The 16902-nt window shown below is 43.3% G+C and overlaps 1 protein-coding gene across 1 annotated transcript in view; it reads left to right on the top strand.

Moving 5' to 3' along the window:
- Nucleotides 1-7579, top strand: part of PLCL2 (phospholipase C like 2) — a 189622-nt gene extending 182043 nt beyond the window's left edge. Inside the window, exon 7 of the mRNA XM_073333540.1 lies at nucleotides 6609-7579. Coding sequence (XP_073189641.1) covers nucleotides 6609-6788 — 180 coding nt within the window. The 3' untranslated portion in view covers nucleotides 6789-7579. The remainder of the gene's footprint in view (nucleotides 1-6608) is intronic.
- Nucleotides 7580-16902: the final 9323 nt, after the last annotated feature.

Here is a 16902-nt window from a genome sequence, read left to right as displayed (position 1 = left end):
TTTGCATCCATCTTGGTTTTGCAGCACAGATTTTCAGAGCATACATATATTCTAGCTGGCAATCAATTGTATATAATAGTACTTCACTTTGTGAATCAGGATCAAATAGTGTGTTAAGAAATTGGGGTCTTCTGTAACAACATATAAGGAGTGGAGGATCAGTCCTGCATTTCCTAGTAGTTCCTCACTTAGAGGGCTTATAGGATTGGGCTTTTGTCTAGTCGTTGAGACATTTAACCTGTAACAAATGAATTACTGTATTAGGCCAACTGTTGAGTTCTAGATTGAGAAGACAAATCTTTGAATCCATACAAAGGAGCTTTTTAGTTTAATTTTATTAAGGTCCTTATTACTGCGTTTTGCTGTTACTTCAGTAAGTGTTGTAGGTGAGATTGCATGACTCTTTCCATTCTGTCACACTACTCCCCTATCTTCCAGTCATTAAGAATTTTTTGAAACTTCTACCTTTTGGGAGACATTTTTTGAAGCTTTGCCACTTCCTGATTACAGATTGTTCGGAAAGTTTTCGGAATAGTTCTGTCTATATCAGTGTTTCTCAAACTGGGGATCTCAATCCAAAAGGAGGTTGCAAGGCTATTGTCAGGGGGTTGTGAGAGGTAGGGGTGGGTAGAGCAGTACCGCACTCCGGCCACCCAGGTCTGAAGGCAGCACCAACGCCAGCAGTAGCTCAGAAGTAAGGGTGGCAGTACCACACGTATGCTCCTATGATTATGTACAGTAATTTGCTATCACCTTTTTTGTGTGTATGTGGGGGGGGTGTTGTCACAAATATTTTCAAAGGGGGGCCCAGCAAAAAAAGTTTGAGAGCCCCTGGCCTATATGAATGAAATACCAGTGCGGAAAAATACACTTTACCCAAGCACTGGTAGCAAAGTCAGCGCTGTCATGAGGCTAGGCATGGTCAAGGGTTGAACTCCAGCACTGATTAGACCAGCCACCCTGGGATGCATGTACCAGCACCAGCCAGATTTATCGAGACCTTCCAATCCCACAAGAACTTTCACTCCTTTCAACCTAACTCACCCTGACTGTGCTGAGACTCTTGAATATGGCATCAAGTACTTCAGTGCGATTGCCAGCAACACCCAGATCCACAGCATCTGTGATGGATCTAGAGTATTCATTCTCCTCAGCATCCTCAGTTACCTCAGGTGATGATCACAAGCATGAACAGCCATGTGTACTCAGTGAGAGCATCACCACCACCCTTTACCTTAGGAGTTCCAGGGGCCCTCAACACTCCCAGGAACCTGGTTCCTCACCCCAGGACCTCAAGGACTGTACTTCTATGCCCCTGTGGCCCTGTTGGGCACCTTGGTCATCTCACGAGAAGCAAGACTACTCAGAGCAACCATAAGTGCTTACAGCTCCTTCATTCATTTTTTTTAGTAACTCAAGCAGCACCCGAACCTCCACCAACTCAAGTCTCTTGTAGTCATAAGGAGGAACAAGAGGAAACAAGCCCTTCCTCAATAGATTCCTCAAGACCAGTTGCTTTATCATCTCTGGGTGAAGCAGTGTTTCTCCACAGGGCCCCACAATTAGATGACTTTAAGGAGTTCCAAGACCTCTGGGAAAAAACAACAACGGCACTCCAGCTACCATTGGAGGAGGTGCAGGAGCCCACCCACAAACTAGTGAATATTTTGCAATCTACTGCTCTGGGATGGCATCCTGGCCTATAAATGAAGCAATAATGGATTCAGCCCAATCACTATAGCAGACCCCAGCTACAATTGCTGCCACATCCAGGAAGGTGGACAGAAAATATCAAGTTCCATCTGGAGATATGGAATATTTTACAACCACTCTGGTTATCATGGTGGCCAACAAGAAGGCAAGACAGAAGAGAGCAGTGCTAAAGGAAAAGAAGCTGAAGAGGCTAGATTTATTTGTCAGAAAAGGCTATTATTTGGCTTATTTGGACTTGCCAACTATCAAACATTTTTGGGGGGACGGAAGGAGTTCAATGGAGCCCTGTGTTATTACAAGAAGTCAGATTAGATGGTCACAATGGTCTTCTCTGGCTTTGGAATCAATTAATCTATGAATTTTTTTTAAAAGTCTTGCTTCCTTTTCTTGAATATCCCCAAAGCCAAAATGGAAGGGCTCAAAGAAAGGAAATATGTCATTGTAATAGCCCTTACCAAGGAACATTGCCTTGTATTGTTCTGGGGTGAATTCGTTAGAAAGAATTATGAAGCTTTGAAAATTGGTCCTGTGGAAAAACAGTAAGTGATCATGTAATTAAAGACTGTGTCACACTGCCTGTGCACCAGTGGGGAAATTAAGGGTGCAGAATTAATCCTAATTCTGGCATTTCTTAACATTTAAGTGCTTTACTTTTTAATCTCAGTAGTGGACTTTTAACAGAGTTTGTGTGTAATTTCCTAGGTTTTTAAACAAGCAAACTGGGTGGGGGGGGAATTCCATCCTGTGGCATCATATTGACAACCACATGGTTCATCAGCAGGGATAGAATCTTTAGATCCACTGCATTGACCTTTCCCACTTGAGTTAATGGAGTAACAGATAGCAATAGCAGGGTGTCATTCTCTGTGTGGACTAGCAGTGGGGTGCAGGGAGAGAGGCACGCTTTTCCCAATGGGTTTCATAGATATTTGCAGACAGCAAAGGAATAGTGAGACTCAGCAATCTTGGGTTCCATTTCAGGCTCTGGATGGGAGTGTGCTCTAGTGGGCAGAGACTCTTCTGCCTATTCCACTGCTCCCCCCCCCCCAATAACTTGACCCATTCTGCACCATTCCCTTCAACTTGTCCCAGTCCTGTCTCTTCCCCATCCCTGGTTCCCTGCCCCAGTACTGTTCTTCTTAACTTACCGGCCCAGTCTCCTTGCCTAACCACTGCTAATCTCCCTGGCCAGGCTCGCTGTCTGAGACCCCAGTCTCTCCTCTTCTCCCCCACCACTTCCAGTCCCAGGCTTCTTGCCCAGCCACTCCCAGGTCTCTTCTCTTCTCTTGAGTCCTCATCCCATCTGCCCCACTCACTCGCTCCCAGTTCTAGTCGTCTTCTGCAGGCTTGTCATCCTGTCTCAGTCACCCTGTCCACCCCAGCCCCCAGTCTTCTTTCCCAGCCAGCCCCTGCTCTCTCCCAGCACCCCAGCTTTCTCAGCTCTCCCCAGTAGGTCTTAGTCCTGGTTTTTATGTCCAGTCAGTCCCAGTTGTCCCTCTGCTCCCCAGCCCCTTGTCTGATTTCAATGTTCACCCCATAAGCCAACTATCTCCCAGCCCCACTGCATTTCTTCCATCATCTCCCAGTGTCCTCTCCCAAAGAGTCCCACCCAGTCTCCTTGCCCAACCACACCGGCTCCCAGTCCCAGATTCTCTTTCCCCCACTGCCAGCCTCCTTGTCCCAATCCACTCCTTTTCTCCCCCTGGTCCAGCTCTTGTCCCCTCTACATTTGAATCAGACAGCTTCCTTCTCCACGAGGCATGGGCAGAAGCATGGTAATTAATAGCACAGGAGAGACCATCTCCCTGCTCGTAGTTCTAGGGCCCACCCCACCCCTGCCCAGAGTAACTGGGAGCAGCCATTACAGAGAAAGTCATGCTTCACACTTGTAGCCCTGGGCTGGATAGAACATGCACAGCCATATGCAGGCGCATGCTCCCTGAGGACAGGTGGATGGTTCTGTGGATGAAGGGAAAGCAGTGGATGTATTGTTTCTTGACTTTAGCAAAGCTTTTGACACGGTCTCCCACAGTATTCTTGTCAGCAAGTTAAGGAAGTATGGGCTGGATGAATGCACTATAAGGTGGGTAGAAAGCTGGCTAGATTGTCGGGCTCAACGGGTAGTGATCAATGGCTCCATGTCTAGTTGGCAGCCGGTATCAAGTGGAGTGCCCCAAGGGTCGGTCCTGGGGCCGGTTTTGTTCAATATCTTCATAAATGATCTGGAGGATGGTGTGGATTGCACTCTCAGCAAATTTGCGGATGATACTAAACTGGGAGGAGTGGTAGATACGCTGGAGGGGAGGGATAGGATACAGAAGGACCTAGACAAATTGGAGGATTGGGCCAAAAGAAATCTGATGAGGTTCAATAAGGATAAGTGCAGGGTCCTGCACTTAGGACGGAAGAACCCAATGCACCGCTACAGACTAGGGACCGAATGGCTAGGCAGCAGTTCTGCGGAAAAGGACCTAGGGGTGACAGTGGACGAGAAGCTGGATATGAGTCAGCAGTGTGCCCTTGTTGCCAAGAAGGCCAATGGCATTTTGGGATGTATAAGTAGGGGCATAGCGAGCAGATCGAGGGACGTGATCGTTCCCCTCTATTCGATATTGGTGAGGCCTCATCTGGAGTACTGTGTCCAGTTTTGGGCCCCACACTTCAAGAAGGATGTGGATAAATTGGAGAGAGTCCAGCGAAGGGCAACAAAAATGATTAGGGGTCTGGAACACATGAGTTATGAGGAGAGGCTGAGGGAGCTGGGATTGTTTAGCCTGCAGAAGAGAAGAATGAGGGGGGATTTGATTGCTGCTTTCACCTACCTGAAAGGGGGTTCCAAAGAGGATGGCTCTAGACTGTTCTCAATGGTAGCAGATGACAGAACGAGGAGTAATGGTCTCAAGTTGCAGTGGGGGAGGTTTAGATTGGATATTCGGAAAAACTTTTTCACTAAGAGGGTGGTGAAACACTGGAATGCGTTACCTAGGGAGGTGGTAGAATCTCCTTCCTTAGAGGTTTTTAAGGTCAGGCTTGACAAAGCCCTGGCTGGGATGATCTAACTGGGAATTGGTCCTGCTTTGAGCAGGGGGTTGGACTAGATGACCTTCTGGGGTCCCTTCCAACCCTGATATTCTATGATTCTATGACAGACTCTTTGGAAATTTAGCTGCTGAAATCTCTACTGAGCATGGGCAAACTTCAGTTTTCAAAGGCTCATAACTTGGCCAAACTTGAGCATATTTTCACAGCAAAAGGCACATCCCTGATACAAAGGCCACCCCCCTGCCAAATTACAAGTCCTTGCTTTAAAATATTGAACATGAGAGCCATTCAAAGAAAAGGTCTCAAGAATTTTTTAACATGGACAAAAAAACCCACATTTTTCTGTAATCTTGTTCTTGGAAATGGCTGAACTGTTTGGCTGAAATTTTTCAGAAGAAAAATCAGCTTGAGGCTGACACGCAGTTTGGAAAATTTCAGCGCAAACAGTTAAAGGTTCACATAGTTGTAAGCAGCAAAGTCTCATAATGGGGAGTGTCAGGCAAGCTTAATTGTAGGCCGAGCTACCAGCACAACCTATAATAAACAGCCTGGTTAAAGTTCTGTAAAGTTCTAAAAGTGCATTCTAACTAATCCACATAACAACTTGTGCTAGAGACAGATGCATTCTCGCTATGACTCACTTATTCGACCGGAATGTTTTAAATTAACTTTCTTGGTTGTCATGTTTAGGGGGGAAAAAAAAAGTCCTGGTTTCCTTTAACAGATGAAAGAATCAAAACGTTATTGAAACCAGTAGCTGAACTTTCTGTTACTTGTCTCCCCATAGGTGGAACATGCATTGCCAATTGCAATTCCAAGGAGGATTTTTGTTTGTTTATTTATTTATTTGTTGTATACAGCAATGTTTTCCATTTGTGTGGCTCAAACAGAAATAATTTGGTACATTCTAATTCCATATGAAAATATTTTTCATCAGTTGTAGGTGTCAGTACCGTAACATTCTTTAGCAAGTTCTATACCGATCTCATATGCTTATTCAGACCTGGCTTATCCTGTTTTACTTCTGCGAGCAAAGGGCGGCCCTCCAGAGAGTGCAAATGTAGTCTCCTTTGCCCCAAGAGTCTCTCTACATGGGTACTGTGAAGTCTTCTATGTGCAGTGGTGACTCAGGGAAGAGGCTGTTCTCTGTAGCATGGTCAGCCCATGGATTCCTGCATGTAAATAGCATATGAAGGAGTTGCTGTTTGTAGCAGCATTGACTCATGGTGGTTCACCTCTTTGGCTCTTCCTGAGCACAGCTGCAAGTAGGGAGAGCCTAGATAATAATCGCATAACTCCACCAAGGGAAGGGAGGCATAGCAATTTCTGTAGGACAGGTCCTGCTGTCGAAGTTCTAGGCCTGCCCTTTCTCTGAGCAGCTCCTTAAGCTCCTTCTAGTACAGCAGGAGAAATACAATTCCTTGGAAGCATCATAGATGTAACCCCGCTGAGTTTTCAGTCCTCTCTGCCCCTCTCACAAGGGCTTTCTCTGACGCTAGCCCTTATTTAGGTTTATCACCAGGGTAATGTTGAGTGAAGAGAGTTGCTGGTAAACAAAAAACAAAAGCACGTAATTGCCCTGTGAGGTGTACAAATGAATCTTCACATCTGTCTGCATTAATAAACAGCCTGTGTTAAAACTGTAGCAGATTCCGTTACTGAAAGCTGTTGGGTAGCGAGGGTTTCTGTTCTTTTGTTTGTACATCCAGTTGGCTCCAGAGAAAGCAAGCAGCATGGCTTCTTACTAACGCACAGTAATCTGGTTTTGATCTTCATGAGCAGGGCAACTGTACAATAAATCTGAAAAGAATCCTATTATTGATTGTGTGTTCTAATTGTATTTGTTCTTACAGGGACAAGCTGATCTTCTAAAATATGCTAAAAATGAGACATTGGAGAATCTGAAACAAATCCATTATGCCGCTCTTTCATGTGGACTCAATAAACCAGGCACTGAAAATGCAGATGTCTCAAAGCCCCGTCGAAGCCTGGAGGCCATACCTGAAAAGTCAAGTGATGAAACTGGAGAATGAGGGAACTTTCTGCTCATAATTCTGGAGTTTATAACTCTGCAACCAATTGTAGCTGCACAGGACATTTGCTTTGCACTTAATATTGAAAACTATATTTGGAGTTTTTAAAGCACAACTGGAAAAGCTAATTACAATCTATTAAAACTGTGAATGTACGTTGCAATTCTGCGTGTGACGGCAATGAGATTGTTTAACATGGAAATTATCTTGCTGGCCAAAATGTATATTTGTAAAATATATCATAATTCAGTAACGTGTGCTGAAAAGGGGAGGTGGATTCCTAGGTTAGACTGTGACTGTGCTTGATTTTCAAAATAATTAGGTGTGCAATTCCTTGATTTTTGTGCAAAATTCAGTAATTGTTTGTAATACATAGGTATGCAATTGTGCACCTAACTTATGAAAATCAGGTCAATAAAATGAATTACACATTCCCTAAAAAATGTGGATTTTATTTTAGACACTTGAGGGTATTTGGGTTTGAAGGGGAATTTTTTTTTCTTGTTGAGCCATAAATAAAAAGGAGAATGTAACTAGACAGTGCTCACTGACTCTTCAGTGCACTATAGGACAGCCATTGTGTGAAAGGAAAATGTGCAATCAGTCTGATATAGCCTAGGTCTGAAGAAGATACATACCTATGAACTTCAGCAAATGTGTATAGCTAATGTAGAAGTGACCAAACTGCAAGTAAAGTGTTGTAAATAATTTTTCATTCTGTGAAGTGAAGTGTTCACATTAAAAGCAAGTTTTGTGATATCACTCCCATGCAAGTAAAGCTTTTAACTAAACTTTAACTTTATTTTTCAGTTTAAAAATATTTTCTTCTATACATAGTAGGTGATATCTCAGTTATGAGGTTTGTCAGAAACCTGTTTCTGTTATTTATTTTAGATAAAGGTACAGTAACTAATGTACTCATAAAATTGTTAGACAAACCTAGAGTCATCTATTTGGGCTTCTGATTTAACAATAAAGTGCAGTGTATCATCACACAGTGCACTATTTTCAAAGAAAAATAAGATTAAAATGCAGTTTCTATTCAGCAGGGGGGATTTTATTGAATCCTTGAGTGGCACTTTACACCACACTGAGGTTTCACTTATACCAAACCAAGGCCCTGATTCTGCAATGAAAGCTGTGTGAGTGGACCTCTGCATTTACACAGAATCTTGTTGACTTTAATGGAGCTCTCCCTACAGATAGCAATTCGCCTGCCTGGATCTGATTACACGATAATCTTTAGTAATTAAAAAAGTTGAATGCACTCCATGTAGTACCCTTTGAAGTTGCTTTTCTAAATGACATTCTGTACAGATTAGACGCTGATTGCTGCTCAACTCCCAGTGAGCAGATCATATACTGCAAGCCCAAAATATTGTGCTCCTACTTAGGCAAAACTTCCATTGACTGCCATATAAAGATGTAAGAATATGGCCCATAGTCCTCATTGCTCTTTAAGTGATCTTTCCCAAGGCTGTCAGCTGTGAGATCTCTGATTCCAGTTCTTAGTTGTAGTTAATACCAAATTAGTCTGCATGGGCCAAATGCATCCCTGATGTATTTTTCACAAACTAAGTGGGAATGAGGAATGAACTGGGCTACAAATGTACAAGGGCAATTTCACTGTAAACAAATATTTAGCAGAAACTTCAATAACCTACTTGCAGTGCGTGTTTACTGACAACTTTTGATTCAAGCAGAAAGCTAGTAGCTTTAGGAAACATCACTATAATGTGTATCACCCTTAAATACGACCACAAGTCAACAAAGCTCCAATAGGAATCCTGGCCAGCATCACTTTGCACCACCCACAGTATGGCCCATTATAACACACCATAAATGAGACTGTTTCTTTAACTACACATAATCAGAATTCTGCCATCTCAGGTACTCATTCCATTTACACGTTTCTTTAAGGCACATCTCCTTGAAGCAGCTCAGGGATTAAGATTTGCCTAAGATATTATTTGTTTTATTGTTCAAAAGGCAAGCAAACTAAAAGAGAAAGGAAAAAAAAAGGCAGTATACTGCACGACTTACATATGACCTATGAGTAATTTTAAATTAGGGATTAAACTTTGAAACCAAAAGTACATGGGACTGCAACTAATCATGACTCCATCCTTACTAAATGTACAGTTACCCAACACAAAGAAAACTAGTATTTCCAAAAATGATTCCATTGTGATGCCTTTATCACGTGCATGCTTAAATCATGTGCTTAGGTAATGCAGAAAAGCACAACTAAAAATAAAATGTATTCATTCAAACTAAAAAAACCCCACCACCCAAAACAGCAACATTTTACATTCTAGTATTGCTTTCAGTTGCTTTGAATGGAAACCATTCGTGCATGGCCCAGAGCTGTATCTAATATGTCTTAAAATGAGCTTATAAGACACATCAACAATGAGATGGACTTGGATATCCAGAAGGCGTATGCATCTTGCACTTTAGAAGAACTAAGTGTTTACACTTGAAATGATGCTTGTGGTAATTCAGGCATTGTAAATTCAGGACCAAAGTTGTCAATGAGGTTTCTTCAATTATGTTTCCTTAATAAGGAGTCCTTGTATCCTTAATGCAACTTATTTTATTTGCTACTCCATTTTTAACAGTTTATTTTCAGGTTATAAATGAAGACGTTTGCTGGTTGTTTTCTAGGTATTCCATTCAAAACAAAACCAACCACGGCTGGTTTTAACTTTATATCCTTTGTTTTCATTGATTTTCCTTATACATTCTGTACACGTTTGAATTGTGATAAATGTTCCCCAAAAATGGATATGGTTTTTCATCAAATTGCCTTTTTTTGCCTTTGGTAAGAAATAGTCAATGTTAAGATACTGACAGAGAGCAGAGTGCCATTTGAAAGAAAATGCTGCTGCACGGAGGAAAAAATTCACATATGAATTATTTGTCATTTAACTATTGACCCTGTGCTCTGCTCTGTACACAAGACAAAGGATGGAACAGTCCCTGCCCAGGAAAGGTACCAATCTAAACTGGAACTTCCAACTTCAGTTGCACTCAGAAAGCACTGAGTGCAGGTGAGGAGGACATGGGTGGCCGCCTGACCCTGGAGCCTTCCCCGGGCCATTTCAGTCATTCCAGCATAGTTTAAAGCAGCCTCACGTTTCCCTGGTGTACAGTATGCTCTGGCCATGCCCTCTCCTCCAGATGCTGGGCTGGTATAGGAGCAAACTAGTTCAACTTCACACCATCCTAGAAATCCCCTAACAAATGGAAGATTTACCTGGGGGAAAACTCTCAATTTTAAGTTCTTTCTTGCCACCCCCGTTTCACAAAGGGTCCAAAATGAAGTTCAGGATTGAGTTCTACAGCTGAAATCCTGTCCCCAAGAGGACAAGGATTTCATGCCAAGAGTACAAGTTCCCTCTATTTCTCTTATTTATCCTCCTACTCTCAATGCCCTGTTCTGACACAACTTTCTTGTTTAAATGCTTCAAATCCAGGATGAGATGGAACCCATTGGAGAGGTTTCTTTCAAGTCGTCTCCAGACCAGCAGGAACTGATACAATGTGCTCAATTTGTAGACAGTTAAGGTTGTGGCTACTCCTTTCCTTTTCCTGAGAACTGGGCAAACAATGGGAGAAACTGGTTGTGAACAAGACTGAAGCAAACTCCAGGGATCACCCATCAGTTATCATATCCTGTGTAGAATGCTCTCAACACGTCTGTAAAAAAGTTTACTCTAATTAGCAAAGTGCTAATGGGGTCGGACACACTTTCAGAGTAGGGAAGTCCTTGCCTCCAATAGGGAAGGAGACATTAAAAAGTATGGAAATATTTTAGCATCTGACGAGAGCTCCCAAGGGACTTGCCCCTGTGCTCTGGACCATTTGATCACTTTTAAGTGGGGGTGGGCGGGAGGGGGAGGTCTTTTACAGCCAGGATTTGACGGAAGCACTAGATAGTAGAGCTTGGTGAAATTTTTCAACAGAAACTATTTTTTCAGCCCAAAAAAAAAATGCAGATTTAATTACACCAGACTGTTTCACAACTTCATGTTCATTTCACTAAATTGTTTGTTTAAAAATACACCCTATTTTTTTTTCAAAAATCAGAAACATTTAATTTTGACATTTTTTCATTTTATTTTTAAACATTTCAAAATGTCTAAAAACGCTTGAAATCAAAACCTTTGGTTGACTTGAAACAAATTTTTTCCTTTTTAGTTTTTAATTCACCAAAATTTTCAAAAAAATGTTCATTTTCGCTCCAATCCAAGATAATTTTTTCAACTTTTCAAAATTGCCACAGAACTGAAAAATTCATTATTTCCCCAGCTCTACGGCATAGGTAAATTCTGAAGGACTTTTCCCACTTACAAGATTCTCATAGCCCTAAAATTCTTGCTCTCTTATTTAACTTTCACATCTTTATTTTGTACATTGTTTTCTAGAGAATGAATTCTCCCTGGTGCTCTCATAGTAGAGTGCAGTGTAAGTCAAATGGCCTGTAAGGGATCATATCCTTAAATAGTTTGGCAGAAGATTTAATAGCACACACTTTTAATGTTGTTATGGAAGAAAAATGAAGTGAGCAAGTAAGTGGAAAAGCTTAAAGAATGCTCACAACCCATCTATATGCATATAATATAGGAGACAGACAGGGAATAGGACTATTCTTTCTATCCATTTACAGGGCAATATGTCATGTCCACACATTCCTTTTTATGGCTTGGACTCATATATATTTAAGGAAAGAAAGCGGCTCTAAATGAAACTGTAGGTGTTCAAAGAACTCCCAGCCTCAGCAGGCATATAGAAGCAGACAAAGGAAAAATCATGATACACGTGAAAATTAGATAACAGCCTTGACTGGGTCATTCTAGTCATTTTAGACTGAACATGGAGAAAAAGAACCCCTTTGCCAGTAATTGGTTCTGTTGCTGTACTTATCCCCAATTTTCTGAACTGTCACGCCTCATTTCTTCTGTTATTTGGATTGACAATCTTCTCAATAGTGTTTCTCATTATGGCTTGAAGGACACCATGGTCTGGTTTCAGTGGGGAAGCACCGAACAAGTGAAACATAGCCTGCTATTACTTTGTCCATCGCGGTCAGTAATGCTGATAATGATATTGGGTTCCTCTTCATATGCTGGTAATTTGCTAGACAGGTCAACTGACAGAGATGTAATTCATCAGCCGTGGTCTTGGGTGTAATAGACTGTGGCAATGTGGCAAGTGTCCCAATGTTAATGATTTGGGTTAAGCAAAATGGAGAGGCTTTTGACAGTCCGGATGCTGTTTTCATCTATTCTGATGCAGGCACATGGAATAATAATTCACCCAGGACCACATAGGGCAAGGGTTCTCAAACTGGGGTTTCGGACCCCCTCAGGGGGTCACGAGGTTATTACATGGTTGGGTCGTGAGCTGTCAACCTCCACCCCAAACCCTGCTTTGCCTGCAGCATTTATAATGGTGTTAAATATATAAAGAAGTGCTTTTAATTTATATTGGGAGGGGGTCGCACTCAGACACTTGCTATGTCAAAAGGGTCACCAGTAAAAAAAAAGTTTGCGAGCCACTGAGGATAGGGACTGGAGGGGATGGGTGTGTGCAAGGGGGAAAGCCATTAATTAAATCATGTTGCGATAGGCAGGCTTTTCTTTGTACTTGTCAGTAGTCATCTCCAATAATATCCTTGACGGATGTCATTTCATTCATTACTGATTCCATATGAAAAGAAGCTTCCATTTCTAGCGAGCCTTTTACCCTTTAATTAGATTTTCCTATTACTTATGCTCTCATAATAAAGGTTACATTTGCATGGAATTTATACACTTAGACGCCATTTAAAACTACATAGAAACATTGTGCAAAGCCAACGCATGCAAAGGGCTATTAACTGCATATCATTTGCCAATCAACTCCACCTCTCTCTCTCTCTCTTTAATCCTCATTTTAGCTGGTGGTGTGAGATTTTAATGGCTTGCTGTGGGATTTTGTTCCCTCGCACTGTCCCTTGAACACTGAGGCAGAAGAAACAGAGAAGTGGCAGAATGATTAGAGGCCATTGGCTGCGTTGCCAGTTCTTTCTGATGTAAATGATGTTGCACAGCGAGGCTGTAAACACTAGCTGAAAGCTGAGACATTTCCAGTGGTTTCTACTGATATGAATCTTATCAGGAACTAAGAGGTGGTGGGAGGGGCTGTGGTAAACTAGGTTTAATTCAACCTCAACTGGAAGTTTCAAGAGAGACACTGTAACACTAGACTAGTGTCCCACAAAAAGAGAGATTACCACATTCTGTACAATCTGTTTTGATACAGTTCTCAAAAGCTTAACAGTAACAACTGGTTTTAGGCACAACGTCTAGGCTGTGTAAACTGAAACGTGGGACAAACAGGCGTGGTTTCAAGAAATTGTAACAACCACCACCATGAACAAAAACCTAGTTCCCTGCAATGCTGAAAGTCCAAAGATAACAGCACTGGGCTTGAGGGTGAGCATCAGAAAGCGGCAGTGACAACAAACAGCAAGTGAAACTGGCCATAAATTAAACAGCTTCGTTTCACTGCCCACTCGAGGTGAAACAGAGTAAACAGCAGAAATGCTGAAAAAAATGTTTGATGCTTCAAACTTTTCCCATGTTGATAATGTAGAGTATTTTTAGTAATACAGACAAGGAAACTATTTTTATTTGTGTATGTAATAATATATATCGTCTTGACACTTGCTATTTAACACGTACCATAGTTTCTAGAACTTACTTCGCAGCACTTGCTCATTCCATATCCAGCCTACTGTAGGCAGAGAATCAGCTTCAAGCCACAAGAAAGTGAACTTTAAAGGTCAGTTATCCAAGACATTTAACATCTGAAGGGGGTTTCTATTGTAAAACATCATTCTTTTGTTTATTTTTGTCTAAGCTCTAAAAAACACATTGCAAAATAAAAAGCTGTATTTGTTCCCTGTGCTGACAAAGGGGTGTTTTTTCTTTAAAATGTTTCTGCTTTATAGTTTATATTTGCAACATCAGATTCTTACTTCCTCCTTTATGCTGGAGGGCTTATTTGGTAACAGGCCACTCGCTCCTCTCCCCCGCAGTTAAAAGGCTTGCAGAGCAGAACAGGTTTCAATCAACCTGTGATGTCTCCCTCCAGATGCTCCAAAGTTCTTCCTAAAGTACTCCATTAAAAAGCAGGAACTCAGGGTGTGATTGTTCAAAAAACATTAAAATAAAAATCTTTTTTAAAAACCTAACTAACTTTCAGTCTGTGATTAAAGGACACACACTTTGTTTTCTGCAGCTCACCTTTAATCTGGACATTGTATTTCCCAATTCCTACAATCAACTTTGACTTCCTGATTGGAAAATATCTCGAGGACTCCTACAAAGAGCAATGGGGTGCAGTCAGGCAGTGTCCCAGCAGCTGGGATGGGACTATGCCATTAGGGGAAGTTATATTCTCCTCCCATGAGCTAGGTTGGGTGGGGATTGAAGGGGAAGGAGAGTTTGGAGTCACTTCCACGCTGTCCAACCCCTGCACACTGCCTATCTGCTTAACATCAGAAACTGCTCTCCCCATTAGCTCCTGACCCCCACAACAGGTCCTGATTCCCCAACAGTTCATGTCCTCTCAAAAGCATCTGTTCCCTCCGTACTTCTCCCACCTATCCCCACCTTAGCCCACCACATCCCCTGCCTGTCGCACTCGCCAGCCACTGCCTTCTTCCCTTTCAGAGTTGGAACTGGCTACTTGTTCAGCAGGTATCTCAGCAACCCCTGGCCACCACGAGGATTAAGTATAGCTACTACCCTCCTGCTTTCAGAGCCCAGTTGACTGCATGACCGTCAGCCTGGGCTAAGGGAAGGTGTGATGTGCCGGGCTGAGGGTGTAGTGATGGTGTGCTGGAGTTGGGAATAAGGTTCCATATGCCCGTTACCCTTGGGATGGTGCCAGGGTCAATCTGGCTCATAGTGTTTTCTATAATCATTTCCTTCTTAAGTAGTTCATCTGCACCATAAAATACACAATTCTAGGCTACAGTGGGTTAACTGTGGCAGAAACGTTAACTCAAAGTTTCCTCATCTGAATGTTTGATTTTTCATTCTGAAACACTGCATCAATGTCAAAACATTGCATCGATTACTATTATTACTACCTTGCATGGTGACAGGTTTCAGAGTAGCAGCCGTGTTAGTCTGTATCAGCAAAAACAAGGAGGAGTCCTTGGGGCACCTTAGAGACGAACACATTTATTTGGGCATAAGTTTTCGTGGGCTAGAACTCAATAAACTAATTCACAAATAAACTTGTTCGTCTCTCAGGTGCCACAAGGACTCCTCGTTGTTTTTATTATTGCTAAGAACACTTCGCCACTGGTCCCAGAAAGCTCTGTCTTGGGGACCCACAATAGGCCTGGCTCTGAACCAACCACCACCACCACGGTGGGGGCCTGTGTGTTATGTTGCAGCTGCTCCTACCTTTTCCGATGTGAAACTTGGGGCATACAGCCCAATTTTCAATCCTTGTAGCTCCTATTTAGTCTGAAGCTAAGGAAAAAAACAAAGGAAACTCCAGTCAAACCTTTTCTTTGGCATGGGAATTGTCACTGTGTAGGAACAACATTTAAGTTTTATCCAGTCTACTGCAAGTTACTAGCAACTTGCATCTCTTCTGCTTCCCCTGGACACCTGACAGAGAGCAGCATGTACGGTTTTTAAGGCCAGAAGGGACCAGTTATGATAACCTAATCTGGCCGCCTGCATGACACAGGTCATAGAGCAGGCGTGGGCAAACTCTTTGGCTTAGGGCCACATATGGGAATGGAAATTGTATAGCGGGGCATGAACGCTCACAAAATTGGGGTTGAGGTGTGAGAGGGGGTGAGGGCTCTGGTTGGGGGTGTGGGCTCCAGGGTGGGGCCAGAAATGACCAGTTCAGGGTGTGGGAGGGGGCTCCAGGCTGGGGCGGGGGAGTGAAAGCTCCGGCTGGGGGATGCGGGCTCTGAGGTGGGGCTGGGGATGAGGAGTTTGGGGTGTAGGAGGGTGCTGGGACCAAGGGGTTCGGAGGGAAGGAGTGTGATCAGGGTGGGGCAGGGGATTGGGGTGCAGGCTCCAGCTGGAGGTGTGGGCTCTGGGGTGGGGCTGGGGATGAGGAGTTTGGGGTGCAGGAGGGGGCGGGAGGGGGATCAGGGCTGGGGTAGAGGGTTTGGGCATGGAAAGAGGCTCAGGGGTGCAGGCTCCGGGAAGCAGTGGCATGTCCCTCTCTGGCTCCTATGCAGAGGAGTGTCCAGGTGGCTTTGCACGATGCCCCGTCCACAGGCACCGCCCCTGAAGCTCCCATTGGTGCGCTGGCGGGGGCCATTGGAGTGGGGCCATTGGTGGGCATAGGAGACGAAGGGAGACCATCCCACTGCTTCTGGGAGCTGTGTGGAGCGGCCCTGATCTTGCTCCCTGGCTGGAGTGTTGGAGTGGGGCCATGTGGCTGATTGCATCCCATATGCATTTACCATGCTTTTGCCCAGGATCAATTTCAGGCTAACTGGTCTGTAATGCTGCAGGTCATCCCAATGTTCCTTTTAAATATTTGCAGATTACTTTTTTCCCGGTCTTCTAGAACTTCCCCAGTGTCCCAAGATCATGGTAAAAATCAACAGTAATGGTTCAGAGAGCTTCGTGGTCAATTCTTTTAATATTCTTGCCTGGAAAGATGCATCCAACTGTCCATGCTCTTTGTGGCATCAGCATCTTACCTGAAAGTGCTAAGCTGAAGTGACACTAAGGCCCTGTCTACACTACAGAGTTTTGTCAGCAAAAGGCAGCTTTGGGCAGCAAAACAGTGGAGATGTACACACTGCAATGCCACTTTTGGTCATAAAACTGCCCTGTTTTGGCGACAAAATAAAACCACCTCGATCAGAGACATAGGGTTTTTTGCACCAAAGTTTTAGCGGAAAAATACCAGTGTATACACCGTGCTTGGTTTTGCTGCTGTAAATGGCCTCCAGGAGGTCCCACAATACCCATCCTGATGGCTCTGATCAGCAGTTTGAACTCCACTGCCCCGTAGCCAGATTAACAACTTTCCGCCCCTCCCGCTTTAAAGCCCCATGAATTTTTGAAATTCC

Source organism: Lepidochelys kempii, chromosome 2 (genome assembly GCF_965140285.1).
Source record: "Lepidochelys kempii isolate rLepKem1 chromosome 2, rLepKem1.hap1, whole genome shotgun sequence".
Classification (NCBI taxonomy): Eukaryota; Metazoa; Chordata; order Testudines; family Cheloniidae; genus Lepidochelys; species Lepidochelys kempii.
This window is presented reverse-complemented; position numbering and strand designations above follow the sequence as displayed.